The 25,320-nt window shown below is 37.8% G+C and overlaps 1 protein-coding gene across 2 annotated transcripts in view; it reads right to left on the reverse strand.

Moving 5' to 3' along the window:
• Nucleotides 1-1,778: 1,778 nt before the first annotated feature.
• Nucleotides 1,779-25,320, reverse strand: part of CLMN (calmin) — a 185,561-nt gene continuing 162,019 nt past the window's right edge. The window contains exons 10-14 of one of the 2 annotated variants that reach the window (XM_044664581.1): nucleotides 18,423-18,434; nucleotides 14,941-15,134; nucleotides 4,774-4,834; nucleotides 3,294-3,358; nucleotides 1,779-1,979 (exon numbers count right to left, since the gene is read on the reverse strand). In XM_044664581.1, the coding sequence (XP_044520516.1) occupies nucleotides 1,814-1,979; nucleotides 3,294-3,358; nucleotides 4,774-4,834; nucleotides 14,941-15,134; nucleotides 18,423-18,434 (498 nt within the window). In that variant the 3' untranslated portion in view covers nucleotides 1,779-1,813. Of the gene's footprint in view, nucleotides 1,980-3,293; nucleotides 3,359-4,773; nucleotides 4,835-14,940; nucleotides 15,135-18,422; nucleotides 18,435-25,320 lie in introns of those variants that run through there. The other variant, XM_044664582.1, reaches the window with a different exon arrangement.

Below are 25,320 nucleotides of genomic sequence, written 5' to 3' on the forward strand. Positions count from 1 at the left end.
AAATTATTATTTTTTTCAAATATTATTTTGCCAAATACTTTTTGTCACAACCACCTTGCAAAGTAGCTAGCCTAAAGATTACCCTTAGTTTATATAAAGCAACCATTTCCAAAGGGAGACTGGTGAGAATCCTAATTTCTTTCTATATAGTCTAATAGCACAAGAGCTACATTATTCTATGAAGTTCTTCCTGCAGAAACTTTTGTAAGGACAAAGTGAAAGGTCTGTACTCTGAAGTCTGTCCAAAGTTTTTCCTCTAAGGACTAACCCAGATTTTGCTCCTTAAGTACAAGAGTTTAATTTCTAGTCCCGTATGCCTCTCTTTTGCCTTCCGTCCTCTAAGCAGCATTCACATGTATAAAAATGAAGGCAAGCAGTGGTATAGTTATTAAAAATGTGAACTTTGGAGTCGGGAAGACCCAATTTCAATTCCTGACTCAGATCCTAATTGCATTTACCTTGGGCAAAGTCATTTAACTTTTCTGAGGCTCTGTTTGTTCATCTAATAAGTGGGGGCTAATACTCCTATTTCCCAGTTACTGTAAGAATAGGAGACAATATATGTAAAGTGCTTTGTAAACATTAAAGCATGACATAATGGCTGATTATTATTTTTAAACAACAGGACTTTCCCTCAACGCTACATGGTTCTGCCTATGACAAAACTTTATTTGCCATCTCTTCCAAAGTTGAATTGTGCCCTTCTTGGTTTGCTGATAATCACAGCTCACCTTTCTACAGCATTCACAGGTTCACAAACCATTTTCCTCTTCCGTGATGTAGGCAGTACGAACATCATTTTAATATTAAAGACGATGGAACTCCAACGCAGGGAGTTCCACTAATGTGCACAAGATCACACGGCTAGTTTGTCGGGGTAGACATCTGGACTTGCAGTCCAACACTCTTTCCATTGACCCCGGCTGCCCTCCCCTTAGGAGAGGTTGGCTTAGTAGCTCAGATCCTCTCACCCAACACCATACATTCTCCCACGGATTCCTGGTGTACCTCCTATTATATCTTGGAGGGAATGCAACGTTTTCTTTTGCTAGTCCAAGTCCAGCAGTTGACTCAGAATCTAGACCCATGAACAAACCATATTGGTAAACTCTTTTGAGCCACTCTGCTGATGCTGAGGGCAGCCTTCCTTGGCCAGGTAAAGTGACCCAAGTTAAACCGGGGCAGTTGAAACCTGCAGCTCTAAATCCAGATTCCTGCCCATACTTGCTAAATGGATTGAAGGTATGACGGCCTTCTCACAGAACAGGGAGCTTCCGAAGCCTATTCCAGTGGAATGCAAGCTTTGGCAGGTCCTAACAAGATGGAAAGACTTCTAGTACAAATCTGGGCACGGTCTGGGGGGGGGGGTCTCTTGTCTCAGGACGAGGCTCACTCAATGAGGTAAGGTTATCACCAAAAGGGTGATGGTTTCTGGGTTATTTTTAGTCACAGAACCTAATGAAATTCTTCTAAGACTCAGAGGCATACGATGATGGCATCAAACATCTTGGAAGGTCTGAATACATAAATAAATTATAAAGTGAGGCTCTTAGATTCGGAATTATATCTAGTAAAATTAATCTACTTATCCTCCTTACATGCACTCTGTGAAGGCAGGAAACATGCTGTGGCATTAGTACCAAGGAATAAAGATACCCTTTGTCCTTGAACTGGTCAGAGCTAAGTTTATGTTTCATCCCAAATCACTGATCTGTCCACACCTTGAGCATTCTCACCAATCACCTCCCCCAATACTTTAAATGAAAAAAAAAATACAATTAGGTCTCTGTCCTTTATTATTGAAACACACAAATCAAAGTTTTTTTATATCAAGCTGCGGGAAGAGCAAAAGGCAGTAAACCAGCAACCAGAGGAAGAGGATGAAGTACACCAGGTCCTGTTGTTGTGCAAACTGTACAAGGGAGTCTGATGCACCATGATGTCCATGCAGCATGGCCTCTCCGAAGTTGTTTGCCTTCCTAGGCCAGGGAAAACAAAGATAGAGACCATTACAAGCTGATATTGGAAAAGGAGAGAGAGAGCAGTGGGGCTTTGAATCTGGAGTCAGGGCCAAGGAAGGGGTGGGGGGGGTGGGGAAACACAGGACAGTAACCTGGTCTGATGGCCTCAGTGGGAAACTAAAGTTTGCACTGAAGCTCAAAGCCAAAGAAGCTCTGAGTCAGAGAATTGCAGAGTTGAAAGAATCTGAGAGATGATGGACCAGAAGAGACATCTCTAGGCATCCATCAGGCAGTAAAAGGCAAGGACGGTGTTGACCCAGAGACAAGTTCTGATGTCCCAGGTAGGTTCAAATAAATGGCTAAAAATTATGTAATTGATCAACATTGAGATTAGAGAAAGGATCAAATCCTTACCATGCCAGGCTTTGAAGTGACCTTTTTCCTACATTCTAAGCAAGGCATCGAGTGATTTTTCAGGACCAGTAATCCATCAAAATTTTACGACAATCTAGCTAAGCACCATTCTAGCAAAATTAGCCTTAAGGCAACTAAATTTTCCACAGTAAAATTATTTCAAAGATTTCCTTGTACTTTTGCATTCCCTCTTCACTTGTTTTGATTCCATAGACCTGAAAAATCAGCTCAGGAATTTTCTTAGTATGGTACCTGCAAGGGTGACGCAAAGCATTATCAGGACATGAAGAGGATCACAGAATTACTTTGGCCATTTCTCAGCTGTCTTCCATATTGAGTCTGCTTCCAGAACTGAGTTTATGACACTATTCTAAATGTACACACAGACTTCTACCCTCGTGCCCTGCCCAACTCACCCCTCAGTGGTGAAAGTGAAGTTGATTTATTTTCTGCACCAGACTTGGCAATGAAACAATCATCATTTCTTTCACTCCCAATTTATTTGCAAATCTTTTCTTCCCATTTGTAATGAATTTATAAAAATTCCATTAGCTGTATTTTCTTAACACAATCAATAGGAAGATTATAGGGACATTACTGTTATTAATAACATTCTATTATAATCATTGACATTTCTATAGTGTTTTACATTTTACAAAATTTTTCTCTCAATTATAAAAAGAGAAGCAGTGGAAGAATAATCATTCCCTCTTTACAGCTATGAAAATGGAAGCTCAGAGTCTTGGACTGACTTTTGTTTGAAGTCACAGTTAAGAGGAAAACAGTTGAAATTCAAATGCAGGAATCCTTTTCCAAGGCACCACACTTACCATCCTGTGACAACTGAGATGTAATCAAGATATTTTAGTTTAGACACGATCATGGGACATTATTTTTCAATTAAAAAAAATCACCTACCTAAATAACCGATTTCTTCTTTCTTCCATTTCTGTAGGTCTCAAACGGGCATGACTATAATGATCCTACCATTAAATGTGCAAACCAAAAAATTAATTAGTAAGAATGAAATATTGAAAAGAGAAGTGTTAATGGAATTTAAAATATAAATGGAATTTTAGCCTTCTTTAAATATATGTATATTTACATACATACACACAAAGCTATAAAACTATTGACATAGACATATGTATATATAACATATGTATGTACATCACATACTCATACATAGTTTTAAGATACAACTTCAAAGAAACATATTCTAAATTCTTTACTGCATTAAAAAGTGGGAAAAGTATAAATACCAACCAGTACATATGTGCCATTTTTAATAATAATATGGCAACAATAATAACATATACTTAGTGCTTTATGAAGCTCCTTTAACTTAGTTAATTAAATAATTGTGTGTATATATGGATCTGCATGTAATATATTTGTATCTAAAATGTAAGGGTATAAATATGTCATTTTTTTCTACTCCATTATAATCCTGTGTGGCTGGCAGCTTTAGGTAGTGTGCCCATATGGTGTGGTAGGTAGAAAAGTAGTTTCAAAGGTGGAAAACTTGGGTTCAAGATTCCCTTCTAACATATATGACACAGCTGTGTGATTCCAGGGAAGTCATCATCACTCTCAATGCTTTATTAGGCAATTCCCTAAAAGACTCCAAGTTCAGAGCTCTTTCCTCTCTACCTTGGAAGAAGCTCCAGTGAATGAAGTACTGGCCACATGGTTTGCACATCAAGAAAAGCTATCTTTGCTAGGTATTATTTGTCTTTCTTTACCAAGGAGGAAATGAGCAGAAGCAAGAGAATGTTACATACAATAATTGTTTGAAGAATGACTTGCATATGACTACCTCCAGAGAAAGAATTGATAAATAGAAATAAATATGACATAGTTTTATATATACATAAGATTTTTGTCAAATGGTACCTTCTCTAGTAGGGGAGGGAGGTAAAGAGTTAGCTGGGTATATTTTAATATAACAAGCAAGTTAATTAATATAAAGAAAAGAAAAATTGCCATTTTGCATTTTGGTATATACCTAGTATCTAGTGCAGCATTTTATAGAATTGCCTACAGAGGTGCTAAATAAATGTTTATCGAAAGAACTAAAGGATGATTCAATCATTTATAAAGGTAAAATTAACTTTATCAGGGTTACCTTGCCCCCTATTAGGATTTAAATTAAAGGGCCTTTCATGTGTTTTCCTAATGAAACAATCTTTCTAATTCATAACTCTATTTACATTTCCCTTTTTGCCCAAATTGGGAATCCTCCTGATTTTTTCTTAACCACAAGGTGTCAATTTGGTTGTCTTCTCCTTTCTGTATTTGACTATAGTGAATGCTTTTCAAGGCTTGGGCTGAGGGTTTGGAGGGTACTTGATGAGTTAACCAAGTGTTGTCACAAGGAAGAAATGAACATACTAACCATTTCCGAGGGCTTATTACTCTGTCTTCGGATGTAAAGACTGGTGTCACTGTGGCTTGTCCTGGAAAATAAATAAATTACTTAAAAATATTATTGGGCTGGGGCAGCTAAGGTGGCTCAGTGCATAGAGAGCCAAGCCTGGAGATGGGAGGTTTGGGGTTCAGATTTGGCCTCAGACACTCCTTAGCTGTGTGACCCTGGGCAAGTTGCTTAACCCCAATTGTCTAGCCCTTACTGCTTCTGCTTTAGATCAATATTGGTTCTAAGGCAGAAGGTAAGGGTTTAAAAAAATATATGTTATTGGGCCATCCATCTATTGCTCAGAGCTACAGGTTCCTCCTATATGGAGTCTTTGTGTTACTGCTTTAGGCACATAAAGATTCAGAATTCCAGACCTGGACATAGACATTCTCTGAGAATTTTTCTCTATTATTATCATATTGGCATTGTGTTTACAAATTGCATGAATTGGGCCTTAACCCTAAAAGGAATGAGGTTGGAGGAAAACAAGGAGAAAACCAAGAAAGAAACCATATCATAGATATTTAAAATTACAGACTTTTTGAGAGGGAAAATACCTCAGAAGTCTAAAATAGAGATGGTCAAGGTCCTTGGAGCACACTAGATTGAGAATCAGTGGACTTGTGGTTATGCTACTTATGACCCGTGTGACTTTAGGCAAGTCACCTCATCTCTCTAGGCTATGGTTGCCTCAAATAAGGCAAAAAAAAAGGAGGTTTGACTAGATGATGTCTAAAGTCCCTTCCCACTCTTAGTTCTATGATCTAGGCCAACTAAAAGCTAGAGAAAAGAAATGCTTTGTTCAAGGTCAGAGAGAATCCTGGACTGAAAACTGGATTTCTCAACTTCAAGTTTATATCATATCCCTTTGTTCTCTCATTTTTTTTCATGGTCCCTACAATGTAAAATATGGAAAAAACCTCCTGATATTTATAATTTATTTTTGATGCTTCAGCCCAAATATGTTTGACAACTTTATTTTAACCATTTTTTAGAGGAAGAACTCACTTTAGCATTTGATTGGGGGAATTGCAATCTAAAATGGAAGCAAACAGAGGGGAACTATGGAGACATATATCACTTGATATAATGAAATAAAAACAGCTGGCAACCCAATTGAACTTTGTAGGTATTAATTTGCCAGAAAAAGAACATGAGAATATTTGAAAATAAAAGTTATAGTTCTTGTATACAGGGCAGCCAAATTATTTTAAGGGATGGCATCCTAATGAAAATGAACATACAATGAGAAATACTTTAAAAAAGTAATGTCAGCCCATAAGCTTACTTTCATGTCTCTATTACCTTTTGAATGTTCTATGCCTCAGTTGAGGGACTGTTGGATGAAAATGTGAGGACAGATTATTTCTAGAACAGACTACATCTTTATAGACATACAATGACTGAGATGTGCTCAGAATATAAAATTCCATTCTCTATTATACATTATTAGCAAAAGAAAAAAAAGAAAATATGCATTTGACTTGGTAGAGTAGAATGCACATTTAAAGATATTCTTCAAAGAAGTCTCCCATGTATTATAGGACTCCAGGATAGAGACTACCACAGAAATTACCTTGTCCATTCATCCATAGAAAGTCAACATTAATGGAGTTATCATCTTGCATGGTGATACTCCCAGAGATACTGTCCCCAGAGTTCCAGGGTATAGATCCTGTAAAAGTTTTTTGGTGCTGGGCTCTAGCCGAAGATTTGTGTCTATCCCTTTCCCGATTAAAAGATCTGGTTTTTATGACTTAAAAAAAAGTCAGCATTAAGAAAAGTGTCAAATAGGGAGACACGACCTCTGAGATATGAAGAGCATTAGGAAATTTCTTGGTAATGGAGAATTGTTCTATACCTGCTTCTATTTATGAAGGCCACTGTTGATTATGTCAAATTTTATAAACACTGTAGGCACTCAGTAAAATCTATAATCACTCAAAAGAAATCAGCCTCATCATCCACACATGAAAAAGCAAGTGGATAAAGAATACATCTTGCCCAAATTATGACATGCGATTGAATGGTCAATCCACTCTGTCTACCTAACAAACATATAAACTTAGTCAAGAACTCAGGGGAAAAAATGAAGATGAGTTGCACTTATAAAATGATGAAGTACTTTTAAATAATCCCTCAAATAAAAGCCTATCTTTTTCACAACAATTGTCTGAGATGAAACCCATAATCTCAGAGATACATTAGCAAGCAGCCCAAAAGGCAATGAAAAGATGCATGGTAGATAGATATGAGTTGTATAGCATGTCACTCACCAGAAATGACTTCCATATGAGAAGTGAAATTTAAAAAAACAAACAAAAAACATCGAGGAAATGACCAGAAAAGGAGGTAGGCCAGTCATTTAGTGAGAATGATGCTGATGCTAACAGGAGAGCAGCCCTATTGTTGTATTCATATCTGAAATACTTTAAGCACCAGAAATAGGCCTCCAAAATATTGGGGAAATCTTCTGTCAAAAGATTTAGTAAAGGACATATGTAAGAATTATTTGGAATGAGAAGATACAAAGTACTTCAATAAGATCATGGATTCATTTAAGTATTCCAAATCTTATTTCCTAGAGTCAGAATCCCAGAGGTTGAAGGGAGTTCAGAGGTAATTCAATTCCATCTATGCCTGGATGGAGAATCACCTCTACCACAACCACAAGTGGTGGCTCTGCTTCAGGACTTCCAGTGATGAGGAATTTATTGTTTGTTTGTTTGTTTTCAGGCAGTTCATTCTCCTTTAGGGATGACCCTAAATATTAGGAAGTTTCTTCTTACAGTGAACCAAATTTGCCTCATTGTAAATGTTCCTCTCTAAGGTCAAACAGAATCCATTAACTATCTCTTCTACGTGATAATCAAGTACTTGAAGGCAGCTGTTAGGTAGGTTCTGAGTCTTCCGCAATCTAAACATCTCTGGTTTCTTCAGCAAATTCTTAAACATCCTTGCCTCTAGGTCCGTCACCGTCTTGGTCACCCTCTTCTGGACCTACTCCTATTTGTCAATGTTCTTCCTAAAACATTTCTTTCAGAAATGGACATCACCCTCCCAGATGGGATCCAATTAGGGAAGAGTTGTACATTTGATCAACTTAATTGTTCTGGGCACAGTGATTCTAGGAATTCAACTTGCTATTTTGTTTTTGGGCTGTTCTGTCACTGGGCTGAGATTAAATTCTTAAATGTCCCTCATGATGATTCAGGGAGTATTATACCAATTAAGAAACTGAGGCTAAAATTGGTGAAGTTACTTGTCCAAGGTCAGATCTTGAAAGTGGCAGAGCTGAGTCTCCAACTTGGGTCTTCAGAAAGATTTCTAAGTTCAGTTTCTTGTTTTTCCCCCAAATATATGTATACTATATTACTGTATATAATTTGGAACAATCAGACAAACAAAGTATAATTTCTACCCAAGTGGAAATTGCCTTTTGAAATATTCAAAAATAGTCATAATAATGATATTTACTCTAATAGGATTTGATTTATATTTTACTGTTGCATTATATAGCTTTACATTCAGTGAATTAGTTCTCCAGAAGCTATGACATAAACCTAGAATAAGAGCTATGACATGTATTTTCATCTGCTTTCTTCAGAGCCATGGTTAGTGTTCCATTGAATATGGCAAATATTCTGCTTAGTATGTCTACCCATTTTGGGTGGTTAAAAGAGGAAGGATGTTTGCCTGACAGGTCTCCCCCGGGAAGGGAGACTCGGGACTGTAGAACCAGGAGGGGAGATTCTTTCTGAAAAAGATTCTTTCTGAAAGACCAGAAAGTAATCCTGTCAAGGAGAAATAATGCACCTTCTACCACCTCACCACCCCCAACTCTTATCCCTTACAACTTGGCAAGGGTTACAAAGACTAGGGGGTAAAAAGAAGTCAGACCTCTTGCTATCTGACTGCCCAGCTCCTTCACTAGGAATCATTTTGCCCATCCCTTCTCCTACTCTCCTCTCTTTCCCTCACCCCAGTTACCAGTTTTGTATTTGCATGAAGGATTTGGGGAATTGTTAGTGAATAGGAAAGATCCTGTCAGAATGCAAATGGACAAATGTTCCAACTAAAAAATAAACAGAAAGAGTGTACAACTAGAGACCTTGGTTCATTATTAACAATTATGCCATGGTAATGTCTTTATTTGTTGTCTTTTGTTCCACTCTCTGATGAAGAGTCCTTCTCATTCCCAAGGCCAATTCCTCTTTCCTAGAGCCCTTGATCTTATTCCTTTTGTGTGCTCTAAAAGCTTTGGGCTCTGATTAATTCCTCCCTACCGTCTTTAGTTTCTTTTGGTCTACTGTCTCCTTGCCATATGCATGTTGCATTCTTAAAATGCCACAAATATACCTACATTTTGTCATCTGTCAAAAGCCTCTCTTGATCCTGTGTGAATGGAATGTTGAGATCTGGCAGATAATTTGGAAAATTCCAGAAATGGATGGACCAAATCCAAAGAGAATAGTAAAGAGGACAGGAATCTTTAGAACAGGGATACATGGATTTGTTGTCTTTGAATTTCACTTTTAAATTTTTTACTAGTTAATTACTTATACTCTTTTTAAATTTGCCTCTCTTTGTAAGAAACTGAATTCCTGACCAACCTTCCATTAATGGTTACTCCTTCTCTCATGACCTCTGACACATTGGGCAGACCCAAAATTCAGAAGTCTTGCATCTGAAGCAAATCTGTTGAGTGGAGAAGGAAGCAGCTCAAAGGTTTGGTCCTTCTAGGACTGAAGGTAGTCTATCCCATAGAGACTTCAATCTAGTTTTATCTTGGGGATGGGGAAAGGGGGTTGGGGCCAATGCAAGTTGATAGAGGGCTGTGAAAAGCAATTTGGGGAGGGAGTTATTACAGAGAGAAAGTATTGCAACCACTATTCCCTCTCCATCCATGTCAGCGCCCTGTGACAAAGCCCTGGTTGTCCTGAGCTAGTCATGGTTTTGAAGCTATTCTAGGAAGAAGAGTCAACAAATTTCTTGCTTCTCACTGTCCCATTCATATCCTCTCTCCAGATTATAGGTATGTCTAGATTGTAAGTAGGATGTGCCAGTATACTGTAGAAGAGCAGTCTCATTGGCATTTTCCATGAGGGTACTAATTTTCTGGAGCTTAAACCAATTCTCTCCAGACTCAATATGTTCTCTCCACAAGAGCCAAATTCTGAATCAAGGACCAATGGAAATGTTCCCTTGGGGTACTCCACAAAGCTGGTCCATGCCTTATGAATGCCTGTACTCTAGAGCCATTATTTTGAAACCTCTATCCCCCACCCCTCAAAGTTCACTGCATCTATGTCTCTAAATTCAGGGTTTTGTTTTTGTTTTTTTTTGCTAACATCAACTATTCTCTAAGTCATTCTCTCTCCTTTCTCACCAAATTCATATGTGGCTTTCAGTCTCTGTCTCTCTGTCTCTGTCTCTCTGCTCTAATGGCTGCCTTCATACTTAGAATTCGAATATATACATTAATAGGATTTTGAGCACATTTGCTAATCAATGACACTCTATAATACCATTCTCCTCACTATTTCCTCCTACTCCTTTGTTGTTAAATGCTACTGGCCTAAGACATATGCTTGTCCAGTAAATCAGCTAAAGAATTAATTCAATCTATTCTAGCCTCTCGTTACTACATGGTTTTCTTTTTATTTCTCTCTATCACACTCATTATTCAAGGAGTCTCTTAATATTCAGAGAAAATTACGGTCATGCACTGCAAGCTCTTACCTCATTATGAATTTTACAATCTCTCTTAACACACGTTGTGTCTCTGAGGAAGTCCTTCTTTTCTCCAAGGCCACTCCTCTTTACTTGAGACCTTTGATCCTATCCATTCCTATCTTTCCAGGAACATTGCCTTTGATCATTCCTGCTCTCCCTCTCCCCTCCTCACCTTCATATCCATCTTCATTTTCTTCCCACTGGCTCTTGATGCCTACAAATAATAATGCCCAAGTCTCTCCATCTTTAAACAAAACCAAGATCTTCATTTGAACAGTGTGCCCCCAGTGCCTTCTGTCTCTTCTCTCTTCCATAGCCAAACCCCTACAAAGAGTTGTTTTCATTTGCCTCTGCTTCCTCATATCCCACTTACTTAAATTTAGCTTTCTACTTTGCCAACTAAGTGCTCTCTCAAATGTTATCAATAATCTTTTAAATCTGAATCCTCTAGTCCTCTCTCCATCTTCATCCAACCTGACTCCTCTAACTTTTTGGTGGTGATTATCTCTTTTTCCTGAATACTCTTTTCTTCCTTGATTTCAGTGGCACTGGTTCTTTTCCTTTTTCTCCTTTTAGATGACCAGTCTTTCCCACTAATCTTACCTGTAGGGTTGCTTCTTTTCAATCTCCTTTGTTGAACCATCACCATTTCCCATATCCTAAAGTACAGATGTCCCCAAGGGCTCTTTCTTCTCTCTCCATATGCTCTCCTGTAGAAATTTCATCTGCTCCCAATTATCATTAAACATGAGGCAGCAAAGGGCATTTGAAAGAGTTTTGGATTTGGGGTCAGCCTGAGTTTGAATCCCAACTCTGCCACTTCCAGATATATTACCATGGATAAGTAACAATCTCTCTGGGCTTCAGTTTCCTCAAATGTAAAATGAGGGGTTTAGATGACATCTAAAGTATCTTCCCTGTTCAATATTTATATTTTCTTATGACCCATCCAGTATCAATTTCTACTGAACTGCAATCTCACATTACCAGTTGCTTATGGACTACCTCTATTTGGATATCTGGAAGGCATTTCAAATTCATTATGTTCAAAACATAATTCATTCTATTTCTCTCTAAACTTGCCCCTGATATAAGCTTTCCATTTTTGTAGATGGTCTTAAGTAGCCCAGATTTAGATCCTGAGGGTCATGCTTAATTCTTCTACCTTTGTCCAGCAAATTAGTTGCTTAGTCCAGTGATGGGCAACCTTTTTAAAGAGGGGGCCAAAGGAAAGGAAATGCTCATCTATCAGCCTGTTTTTGAGGCAACTCTTTCGAAGCTTCATGTTATTGTGTCCTACTCATTGTATTTGTCAGATTAGGAATAATGTCACACATCGGGATAGAACATTTCAGGGGGCTGCATCTGGCCAGCGGGCCATAGTTTGCCCATCACAGCTTAGTCTTATTAATTTTATATCCACAACATTCTGACTCTTTCCTTTTTAATCTTCTTTCCAAACAATCTTCTGAGACACAAATTTGACTATGCCACTCCCAAATTCAATTCTCTCCAGTGACTCCCTAAAGTCTCTAAAATAAAAAGCAAACTCTTCCATTTGGCATTTAAAATTTTCCCCAATTTGGATCTACCCTACCTTTTTAGATATTTCATATTATTTCCTTTCATATTTACTGCAGTCAAACTAGGTTATTAGCATTCCATCTCATCTATCCTGTTTTCATAGGATCTCCCCCAATCCTGGAATACTCTTCCTCTTTGCTCCTGCCTTTCAAAGGCTTTTTCCTTCCTTCAAAGGATCCTTCTGGATGTCTTATCTTTTACGAAATTCTCTCTAACCTATAGAAGTTGAATTCTCTCCTCTCAAACTATTTTGTAATTGGTTGTCATGGTACATTTTGTGTCTCCTTAAAGCAACTTTGAGGCAGGAATTATTTTTCATTTGTGTTCTGTTATCACAGTATATGTCTTCTAACATAGATGAAGGTCTCCTAAATTGAACTTGAGTCAAGACAGAGCATAGAAGTCAAAGCTGGAAGATAGAAGGATAATAGAATACTGAAATGACAGAATGTGGATCTCAAAAAATGTCAACAGCCTGGAATGACAGGCTAAAGATGAAATTTAAGGGCAGATGTGAAGTCTTTGAGTTCCAAAAGACAATTATAAAAGTCCAGGAATAAGAAACGTGTGACTAGTGAACAAGTTATATGAAAAAGATTCAATGGTTTGAGAAGATTGCAAGGTCAATACAAATAAATAGTGTGATATGGAAAGCAGGCATTATACAGAAGAGCAGAGTTCTGCCGTACTCTGTCTGAATTAGGGCACAAAATGGTCTATTGTACCCAGTTCTGGGTCTCACATTTTAGAAGGGATACTGGTCAACTAGGATGACCTAGAGTAATTGATCTGGATGGTGAGCAGATTTGAAATCATATTTTATGAGGAATGGAGATGTTTAATCCAAGGAAAAGAAGATTTACAGTAGATATGATAGTAGTCTTAAGTTGATTGCCTCCTCCTAAATCTATTTTTTTCCACTCTGAAGTCAAAGGAACTTCCCTAATGCACCCTCGTTTAATTGCACCTCTTCATTGCTAAAAATACTTAATTGACTCCCAATAACTTATGAGAAAAAATACAAACCCTGGCATTTAAGATCTACTATTTTCTATCTCCAATTTACTTTTCCAACCTTATTTCCCAGCTTTCCTTTTCAAATACTCTATGTTTCAGGCAAATTTTATTAGTGGCCATTTCTTGATCTCATCCTGTCCTCTCTCATCTCTGAATGTGTGCATATGTATATACCAATGTCCACATCTGGCTGAAATGGACCATTTACACATACACATCTCTGCCTGTTGAAAAGCTCTTTCTTCTGGTACAATCTCCTCTATGAAGAAATCTTTTCTGATCCCTGTTAGCTAGGAATAATTCTTCTTTCTCCAAATGTTTTGTGCCTGATTTGTCTGCTGTGTACATTTATCTTATTTTACTTTTTATTATGATTATTTCTATCTGTCCTTCATCCCCCAACTAGATTGTTGTGATTTTCTTAAGGGTAGGAACTGTCATTTTCCTTTGTATTTCCCGTGCACATAGCATAGAGCCCTGAACATAGATTAGTTCACTTACTAAGTGTTTTCAGTTTTTGAATTCTGCTTAGGCACAGAGAGGAAAACTAAGTCCAATAAATGGAAATTATGGAGGGTTAAACTTTAGTTCAGTAAAGAGAAGAGATTCCTAAGAACTGCTCCAGTTAGAATAGGTAAGATTCACAATTTATGAAGGAGTGATAAGCAATGATTCTAGTTCAAGTTTGAGATGTCTTCAAACTCTATATATTCAATAATGACAGCCTTAGAACCAAATTCATGGGACAGGTGGGGATTAATGTGTGCCGAATGTATTCTTTTAGATGGAGAATTGTAATAACCACCATGAATGTTCATTTTTTCAAGTACAGAAGGCTTGAAGACTATTCAGAGTGAATGCTGCTAAGCCATCAGGCTTCACAGCAATTAAATCTGGAAGAGATTTTAGAGATTATCTAGCCCAATAATTAGCAAATGAAGAAACTGAAACAGATTGAGGAAGGGATTTGCCCCCAGGTCACACAGGTGAATAAAATGTAGAGCTGAATATGGACCCAGATCTTTTGGGTTTCTTTGAGTACTGAATTTCCACTGCTCTTCGTTATGCTTTCTGAGTGATTAAGGAGACCTGTTCAGGTTATTTACAAGCCACTTTCAATTATTTAGAGACCAGCAATTTGTAAATTAACCAGATCCTTCTATTTCCTCCCATTCATAATTATTTCCAGTGTCAACTGACACCTCCAGCAGAGGGTGAACATGGCCAAGAGGAGGAGACAAAACTTAAATCCTCCTTCTTTGTCTCGTTTTACAGATCTGGTGATAGTTGGGCTAATGGAATTGAGAATAATAGCTGAAATCAAGTTTTTGGATTGTTACGGTCTAACTGTCCATGTAAATCTTGACTCTCCACTAGGGTGGTTTTATATTTAAACAGTCTTTATTCTATACTTAAAATCCTTATGTTTAAGGACTTAATAATTCTTATGTTTAAATAGTTTAAAGTTGCAATATACTTTCATATTCATTAGCTAAAGTCACATTTATATGGGGTTCTAAGGTTTAGAAAAGTACTTTCTTTGTAAAACCCTGGTAAAGTAGACCATGCAGGGGTTATTTTCCTGGCTTTATAGATGAGGAAACTGAGGCTCAGAAGGATTAAATGACTTGCTAAAGTCATATAACTAGTGAGTGACAGTTTGGGGCCTAGGACCCTAGGTCTTCTGGCTCAGAGCCCAGTGCTCCTTCCTTTGTCCCATGCTGTGCCCCATCAGGAAAGTGGGATGCAATTAAGAAAGTCATTTTCAGGATCTTGAATTTGAGAGAAAACTCTGTTAATACCAAATACCTTGAAATCACTTTGTGATCAATGATTTCTTCTTCTAGATCCTCTGAGAAATGAGCAGCTCTAGCTGCTACAAAGAGCGAACTCTCTGCTTGGTCTCCATGATTCCATTCTTCATGCTTCTTAGTGCTGGTGGCTTCTTCAGGCAATTTCTCCAAAGAGACATCTAACTTGCCCACATTTTGAAAATCCTGGGACTTAAAAGAAATCAGTATTTTCCACTGAAGTGTGAAATAATATAGCTCTGTCATGCTTCTGTCTCTTCTGACTAAGTCCAACAGTATTTTTCCTTCACTGCAGTTTCTTCAGCAGCCTGTATCACAAATCCCAATCTAGGCTTTTTTAGGTTTTCCCTCTAACTCCGTCTCAATGGCTCCCCATCCACCCAAACTGCTAATCAACAATCCAATACAAATAACAATTCAAATTTCACTAAGTGTAGTTCAATAATTACAAATCACATTTCTTAAAGCAATCCTGTAATTCAGATAGCATAAGGATTATCCCCTTTTTAAAGAAGGGGAAACTGAAGTTGGCACAACTTGTTGAAGGTCACACAGATAGGAAGTATATGGGAAGAGCTTAGGTAAGAAATGTTCTTTTGATTCAAAGACCAGGCTGTTTCCACTGCATCATAATGTCCATCAGAAATAATCCCTTAAATCTATTGAGCACATTTTGGCAGCATAGTGTAGGGTGTAGAGCAATATTTGGAGTTAGAAAAATCTGAGTTCTGACTATATGATTCTGGGCAAAATAATTTCTTTCTTTCTTTTCTTTTTTTTTAAGTTTCAATTTCCTTATCTGTAAAATGGGGACAATATTTGTACCACTCACCTCTCTGGGTGGTAGTGCAAACCAAACAAGAGAATACTCTTTGCAAGTCTTAAAAGTGTTATGTGGTAGTTATTGCTATGATTTTAAAATAACTTTAATATCCATCATTTGAGTCTCAAACACAGTGAGAAGATGGTAGACTCAGACTTTTTTCACCTCTTAACTAGTGAGAGCACTAGACCTCAGAGAAATGAAGTGACATTTTTAAGGTTAGATTAGTGTTGGAAGCAGGACTGCCAGTTCAAAATTTTTTTTTGACAGATGATAGAGACTCCTCATTGTACTTCTTACTTTCAGTAGGAACTCAACATTAACGGACCAGGAGTGCTAAAAAATCCCAAAGCAACAGTTTGTTGTTGTTTTTTTTTTAATTCATTTACTGCACAAACATATGTGCCACATACAAAGCCTTGCCCATGGTATGAGAGATATGATGAAAAACAAGACATAGTGTTGAATTATAACTAAAATGCTAGCTTCTTTGGAAAGTTTATCCTTTATTTTTTCCATCTTGGACCATTTTTTTTGCCATCCATTTTTGTTCTGGAGCTCTCTAGTGTAATTATCATGCCGTATTGGGCATCATTGGGATTTAAAAGAAGGGAACTTAGAGGTTTCCTCTAAGTTATTCTCATTTAACAAATAAGGAAATTGAGGACCAGCAAATATGAGATTTTTCCAAATAGTAGGAGCTCAGATAATGATCCAGGCATTCTGACTTCAAATCTAATATTCTTTCCACCATGTTTATTCACTATGTATATTATCAGTTTAGTTCAATAATCATTTTATTATATCACAAAAACCAAAGCAAGAGAGAGGATTCAGGAGGAGGCGTAGACCAGTGTCAAAAACTGTATGGAGATTAAGAAGAATGAGGACTAAGAAAAGGACACAGCCATTAAGAGATCTTTGATAAATGTGGAATGGGCTGTTTTAATTGAGTGGCAGGTACCAGAAGGTAGGTGGAGAAGGAAAGGGGTCATGAAGAAGTAGAGGTTAGGAAACTTGCAGAAAACCCTTTCTGGAAGCTTGAATGTGAAAGAAAGAAAAGCTATTTATTTATTGGATTTCAGGATCCAGTAAGAGGGTTTGCTTGTTGGTTTTTAAAGGATAGTAGTGGTAGAGAGTAGAAAGGGAGAGCCTACAGGTAAGACATCTACTGAGAGCATCAAAGGAGTGAGCCCACAGAGAAGTGAGATCAGGAACTCAAGTGAAAGAGTTGGCCCTGGCAAGGAGAGGTGCCATCTCACAGTCAGAAACTGGAACAAAGGAGGGAAAAATGAGCTGCTTGAGGACAGGGAACAACTTGTATCTAAATTTTGCTTCTTCTCCAGTCCAGCACAGTGCTGTGCACACAACAGGTACTTAACAAATTTTATTCAGATGAATTTTTCAAATCAGATTAAATTTTATTCATACCAAGAAGTTTAAAATCTAATTGAGAGGGGCAGCAGGTAGCACCTTGGATAGAGCTCCAGGGCTGGAGTTGGGAGGACCTGGGTTCAAATATGATCTCAGCTATTTCCTAGCTGTGTGACCCAGGCAAGTCACTTAACCCCAGTTGCCTAGCCTTTACCCCTCAGACGAGATAAGTATTTTTTATCCAACAGATAAATCAAGGAGACATATAGCTATACTACAAGGCCATTCAAGAGAGGCACTAAGAGTTGAGCTCAACTGTTGATAGCTCAACTAAATAGTTGAGCATTCAAAAAGCTTGAACTGAGCTGGGCTTAATGCATATATAGTGTTATAAAACTTTTGCCTTCAGAATGTTCTCAGAATGTTACTTTTGGAACTCTGAGAATTAGAATCAAATCATTGTGAAAAGAAGTATCTGCCCTTATCTGGATCTCCCCACTTTCTTTCACACACACACACACACAAAAAGCTCTTTTTTATGATTTAAAGGAGGGGAAAGGCCTGGGATCAAAGTTACGTCAGGAATCTCCCCTGGAGGGCCAGGAGAACCTGCTGCACAGGTTGGTGCCTGAAAGGATTTTAATGGTCAAGCTTAAAGGGAAAAAAATAGTCAAAGAAAAGCTGGTGAGGAAAAATTGTTCTGAAGAATTTCAAATAATGCCCTCTCCCAGTTTCTCCTGACTCACTAACCAAAAGCTATTTTTTCCCTTGAAGGTGAGAAGGATCACTAAGGGAAGGAAATTCTGGGCTCTGGCCTCCAATAATAATAGATCACATTTTCATGGTTTTGTATAGAACCATTCAATAAAGTAGGCAATATAGGTAATATTCATCTCATTTTTTTTGAGAACAGGAAATTGAGGTTTATATATAGTTAGGAAATGACAAAGCCAACATCCAAGCTTTGTGAACTTTCCAATAAATTGCTTCTTCTTTTTCCTTTTCTTTTTTTTTTAAACCCTTACCTTCTGTCTTAGAATCCATACTTAATATTGGTTCCAAGGGAGAAGAGGTGGTAAAGGCTACTGGGGGTTAAGTGACTTGCCTAGGATCACTCATTCTTATTAAGGCAGGTGTACAGAGCACTGGACTTAAGAGTTAAGAAGAATTGAGTTCAAACATAGACTCAGATACATACCAGCTGGCTGACCCTGGACAAGTCACTTGACTTACACCTGCCTCAGTTTTCCCATCTATAAAATGAGGATAATAAGAGCACCTACCTGCCACGGTTGCTGTGAAATCAAATGAAAAATATTTGTTAACTTTAAAGTGTTATATAAATGTGGGGTATTGTTATTGTTATCATTAGTAAGGGCTCACTCCCAGGCTCTCATTTTCAGTCTCTTATCTCTTTTCTTGACTGCTTTAATAATAAGAGGGGTCCAGTTGAATTGCTTGTCAACTTGGGGAGGGGGAGGGAGACGACAAGAATCATGTAACTTTGGAAAACTTAGGTGTAAACTTGTTATTGGAATAAAATAAAAATAAAATTTAAAATAATTAATAATAATAATAATAGGTCTGGGGCTGGTGACAGGGAGGACTAGACACCAACAGTGTTATAGGAACATTCATGTCTTTCAGCATATTAGATCAAAAGTCAAAGGATGATAGACTTAGAGCCAGAAGGGACCTTAGAGGTCAACTAGTCCAATCCCTTCATTTATTAGGCTGTTTTTTTTTAAAGAAAAACATTATTTTAAATGAAGGCCTAGTGAAGTTAGGCTCTGTTAGGCAAAATTAAATATCTGTCCCAAGGTCACATTTTCTTTAGCGGCAGAGGTGGGATTTGAACTGCACTCTCAGCCAAAATGCCTCCTCTTCCATCCATTAAAATTGATTTTTGAATGGTGGCTATTTAACTTCCTAGTTTATTCATGCTAAAGCACTCCCTGGGTGATGCTACTATTTCCTCCCACCCCTAGGTTTACATATGGATGGGATAAGAGACTAGGACTAGGGCCAGGGGTAAGAAGACAATTGGGCTTTGTATACCTGGATTATGCATGTCAGGGTAAAAGCTAGGTCTCTCTCACTGTTCCTCCCCTTCTAGAAATTCTCTCTCCACCTGCTGAAATTCTACCCATGCTTAAAGGACCATTTCAAATCCCCACCCTCAGGAAAATGTCAATCTGCAATACCTTGCCTCCCATCTTCAGACTTCACATTTTTGTGCCCCAATTATCATTTTATATTATTTGATATGTACATGTTATGATTCCCTCGGAGGCCATAATCTCCAGAAGGGTAGCAAATAAATCTGAAGTTTGCATCTTTTCCAAAACCTAGCACTGTGATCATCTACACACAGAAGGTATGACAATTTTTTGTTAGGTTGAATATATCACATTTAAGTGTAACTGGCTACATTTAAGCCAGCACAAAGAATGAAGCAACTAGCCCATGAATTGTAACAAAGTAGACATTCAAGCTTGACATTTGAGAGTCTCTTCCCCAAAGATTTTTCCCCTCAATTTTTATTGCTTTTTGCCTTAGATGTCTATATAATTTCCCCCAGAATTCCATTTCCCATTGCTTTGTGCATGCATAGCACATGTGTTGCAGACAAGCCCTGCTCAGAATCATTCCTAATCCATCCACTCTTTTATGTTGGATCTTACACTTCAAGCCTAGAACAGGGAAAAGATACAGAAGATGAAGTTACTCACTGGTCAACTTCAAAGTATGTTATTTAAATAGTAGTAAATTGATATCTCGATGGAAAAAAGACCCCTCTTGGAATGCCCTCCCACATTTCTTTACTTATCCAAACCTGAATCACTCTTCACCATTCAGATGAAGGCTTTTATCACAATACATTGATAAGGTGGGGGGGATCAAGTTCATATCAAATTCTCATTTTAAATAAGGAAAACGGGTCATGGGGCAGTGGGAAATGAATTGGCAGAGATCTTTAAAGGACATTTTACAGGTGGGGAAACTGAGGCTAAGAAATGTTAGATGACCTGCTCAGAGTCACGCAATACTCAGTAAGCATTTGAAGCAATATTTGAACACAGGTCTTGTCTATAAACCCAGTGTTTGATTATCTGCTGTGCCATCTTAATGCTCTGGGTTCCATATCCAGCATTATCCACTATGCCTCCTTCTTTCTTGTATTCTTTCTCTAATAAGAAGTTTTTAAGGGCCAGAGGAGGGTGTTCAGTCCTTCCAATGAACTCCAATGAGCATGCTATTTTGGGGGCATTCTCTGGTTCCAAAGCCTTCATGGATAAACTATGTCTCCATTCCAATTTTTCACTTGGATTGGGATATTGGATTGATGTGAAAAATCCAGGACAGAGATACAAGTGGATTTACAGAATCCTTAGGAATTCCCCATGACGATAAGATAGAACTTTAGGCATTTACCTGAACAATAGGCCAATAGTAGAGGGTTAAATACAGAAGTGTGCTGGAGTCAGCTAGAACCAGCTCACAAAAGACAACGGTTAAATTTTCAGGTCAAGTACTTCTATCTTAGAAATCTAAAAGCTACAAACCAAGGCTTGATGTATTGTTTTGTTTATTATCTAGACCTAAGAAAATGATGGATCTATCAAGTGATGGGAAAATATGCTCATAATGGAGATTAAATTTAAAAGTGTGCCCCTTTCCCAAAGGCAGTTTTTAAAACATTGATTTACCATCATAGCTTGAACATAGTAAAGTGGAAAGAGTTATAAATTTGAGAGTTAGGAGAGATGAAATTTGAAGTCAATGCTCTCACGCTTTCCATCTGGGTGATGCTGGGCAAATTATTTTGCCTCTATGGTCTTCAATTTCTTTAACTGTAAAATGAATCCTGATTGACAGCTGGAAGGTATCCTAAAGACCATCTAGCACTAGAGGGGTCAAACACGAGGCCTGAAACACTTCCAGGTGGCAGTGGAGAGGGGGAAGAAGCCAGATTAAAATGTAACTGGAAGGGTAACTAGGTGGCACAGTGGATAGAGCACCGGGCTGGACTGAGGAGACTGAACCTAGGTTCAAATTGACCACAGACATTTCCTAATTGTGTGACTCTGGGTAATCCCATTTGTTTAGCCCTTGCCCTTCTTACGAGTTGTTACTAAGACAAAAAATAAGGGTTAAAAAAATGTACTTGGGAAATATTTTACAAAATAAATAAAAATACCATAAAGAGGAGATAATGTTAATATGTGATTTCTAAGTCAACATGCACCCACAGAGATCCTTATGTATGGTTTGGTGGCCCTCATTTCTGATTGAGTTTCACACCACTATCCCACCTACTCTCACACAAAATTTTACAGCTGGATAAAGTGAGGAAACTTCCTCACCTTTCTAAGGCTATATATATATATATATATATATATATATATATATATATATATATATAAATAAAATAAGGAGCTAGGTGCCCCAGTGAATAGAGTGCAGGGCCAGAAATCAGGAAGACTCACCTTCGTGAGTTCTAATCTCGCTTCAGACACTCATTAGCTGGTGACCCTGGGCAAGTCACTTAATCTTATTTGCCTCAGTTTCCTCATCTATAAAATGATCTGGGGGAGAAAATGACAAACTGCTCCAGTATCTTTGCTAAGAAGTCCCCAAATGGGATCCTGATGAGTCAGCCATGACTGAAGCAAATAAACAACAATAGAATAAGGAGCTTGGCTAAGGTTCAAACCTAGTTTTTTGACTTCAAATCAGAGATGATATCTTTTACATATTTCCCAAAGTGGTTATGAGGAAAGAATTTTGTAAATCATAAAGTGTTATATAAATTGGAGTCATCATTATTATTAGAAAGGTATAATGCTATGAATGTGAATGCATACAAGATTGGAAACTTAAATTGGGGCTCTATTTAGTAACTGTTAAGTGTAATTTTTATATAACATTTTCTATAATAGTTATCTATGTTTATATCATCTCACTACTAGAGGGTGAACTCCAAGAGGCCAGTAATGAAGACTTTTCTAACCTTTATATTTTCTTTAGTTCCTAGTTTACCTTTAAACACAGGCCTTAATATTTGTTTTTGTTTAAGGAGCAAATCTGTCTTGGGACCTCAGCTTGGGTTTTACGTAAAAGGCTTCTAGTAGAAAAGACAAGGCAGAAATAATAATTATCTCGGAGTATTTGAAGGGCTAGCATGGACTAGAACTATTCTGTTTGGCCCTAAAGAAGAGATCTCGGACCAATCAGTAGATGTTTTGAGTAGGTGAGAATTTGGCCTCATTGGAAGGTAATGAATTAAAACTGCCTAGGAATTAGGTAATTCATATGTAGCTCCTATGAAATTACAGTTAACCAAAAATGAAATGAGCTGTCTTCCAAGGTAATGGGTGCCCCCTTCATCAGAGGTCTTTAAAAGGAGGTTAGATGATAATTAAAGCCCTAATGGAGTGGGCTCCCTAGTCAAGAACTGGTTGAACTTCTGAGGTTCCTTCCAAATCTAAGAGTCTTTGGTTCTTTAGCCCTATATTTTTTCTTGCTGTCATTGTCACACTCCCAATCTCTGACCCTTTTCTTTTTTTTTTATCTAAACAACCTCAGGGTTTTAGAGCTTGCCTATGACATGATATAAAACATCACTCATTGAATAATCTCCTGAAACCTAATGATATTTATTTCTCCTTAGGGGGAAAATCAGAATGGGTCAGGCTAGGTTTGGGTAATTTTGTTTAAGGAATAGGTTAGAATCATTGGATGCTATTCAGCTATTCGAGTTAGTACTGGGTAGATGCCTTTTATATTTCAAATACTCAAGAGTCTGGGATTTCATCAGTATGAGCCCTTCATCATAGTAGGATGATTCTCCTGAGTTAGGGTAGCTAGATGGTACTGTGGATAGAGTCCCAGGAGTCAGGAAGATCTGTGTTCAAATCTGATCTCAGACACTTATTAGCTATGTAACTCTGGGAAAGTTACTTAACGCCATTTGCCTGTTTCCTCATCTGCAAAATGAGATGGACAAGGAAATGGCAAACCCCTCCAGTATCTTTGCCAAGAAAACCCCAAGTGGGGTCATGAATTGTTGGACTTGACTGAAACAAATGAATAACAAAAACAACCCATGAGCTGCTGAGGCCAAGAATATCACTTCCCTGCAGCCAGTTTGGTGATGATCTTTTCCAAACTTAATTAGGCTGGTCTAAGGCAAAACATGCATGTGTATGTTTACACATACACCCCCCCCCCATATACATATATACTCCATTACTAGGTCTCTACAAAAAACCATGTCTAGCTTGGTAGGATTTTCCAAAACTTATTCCCACTGGAATAGCCTTTGGCAACCCTCCATACTAGGATCACCTCCATACTAGGATGCTGACTTAAAGAAAAACTTTGGTGGAGATTTCTCTTATACAGACTTCTAATGACCTCACATTAGAATATTATTTTAGAATTTTTGTTATCTTCTTCCTGGGGTCTAGAAATTTACAGCCTGGAGGATGCAGATTCATAGAGGTAGAAATGAAAGACCAGGACACCTGAAAATGGCAGCAGCCTTAAGGAGCTCAGATGACCAGGGTATAAGGGAAATTTAGGATACTCAATGATGAGCTGGGGGTTCAAGATTCGTAACAATTTAGAGGGTAATAATACCAGCTCACATTTCCACAATGTCTTTAGCTTTTTACAAAATGCTTTTCTCATGATGATGCTATGAAGTAGGGGATACAAATACTACTTTCTCATTTTACATATGAGGAAACATAAGCCTGAAGAGGGACAGTAACTTATCTAGGGTCACAAAGTTAGTGCATAGTAGAGGCAGAACTCAAAGCAAGAGCTTCTGAATTCCAAGGTCAGCACTCTTTTGTTTATACCATAGGAAAGTAAGTGAAAAAAAAAAACAGAAGTCCCCAAGACTAAAGGCAAAATCCCCTGAATTGGCTCTGAGAGGAACTAGTGTTCTGGGAAGGTGACTGAGGATTAGTGATCCCTAAAGTCTAGGGATGGATCTACATAGAGATTGCACTCTACGTAGACACATGTATGTGAAGGATCTCTTTTAGCCATCCTAGGCCCAGGCCAAGTCCACCTCTATATAAACCTTAATTCTTCAGACTTCAACTCTTCAGTTCTTATTTCTGAGGGACCAAACTTTTAGCTAAATAGATGACCAGAAGGTTCATGGTGGAAAGGAATTATCCCTTTACTTACATATATTTTTCAAATGTATGTAGGTTTTTAAACCTTTCAGTTGATATCTAATTAGGTACTTGGCTCCAAAAGCCCTATACTTTTTGACAACTTGCCCAATCTCAAAGTTATCTACCAGTGAAAATTTATTCTTAACATCCTATATTAATTCCTGTACATTAGGGAGAATTACTGGGTATTACTGTGTCTGGGATCTGGATCAGAGAGACCATTTTATCTGCTACTTTTTGCATTTTCTTTGTCCTTGGGAATCCCAAGGGATGTCTTCCTTTTTACCAGAATTTGGTTAATGGATGAAGGGGAGAAGAATCTTTTTCTGGCTTTTGTGACCTGTCTACCTGAAGAGTGGAGAGGATGATGGACCACTTCCTAGTTAGCTATCAACAATTAAAGATGTCTTGGGATGGTCAAGGGAAGGGATGAATAATGAGCTCCTAAAACTGCCTGACCCAACTTGGGTTGTCCCTGGTCCTGAGAGAGCCATGGAGACCTTTATCACTTAATTGTTTATGATGCTGGCCTAATCAATAAACCCGATATGATCGATAAATTTATATTCTTACCCCAAAATCACCCTCTTGATAGAATTTTAATCATAACATAACAAATTCCTAACCATCCTTCATGGCCCAATTCAAATTTCACCTCATGCTTGAAGCCATCCCTGATTACTCCTCACTTCTATCTTCTCAAATCCTCGGGCAAGAAGTAGCCTCTTTCTAAATTCCCACACATATTGTTTCTATTTCCCTTCTCATTCTTTCACATTTTGTCTTGTACCATTAGGACACCTCTCTTTTTTAGTTCTCTCTCCTCCCTCGCTTTTAAGTCAGGTCTGGTTTAGCCTGGATAATGAATCTTCCTGAATTGATTACACTGTTTGAATTTATATGAAGCTAGAACCAATGACCACATTTTACATAATTATAATTTCAAATAGCACAAATTTGAATACATGTGACCATTTTAGGAGAT

The sequence above is a fragment of the Gracilinanus agilis genome, chromosome 2, assembly GCF_016433145.1.
Source record: "Gracilinanus agilis isolate LMUSP501 chromosome 2, AgileGrace, whole genome shotgun sequence".
NCBI lineage: Eukaryota > Metazoa > Chordata > Mammalia > Didelphimorphia > Didelphidae > Gracilinanus > Gracilinanus agilis.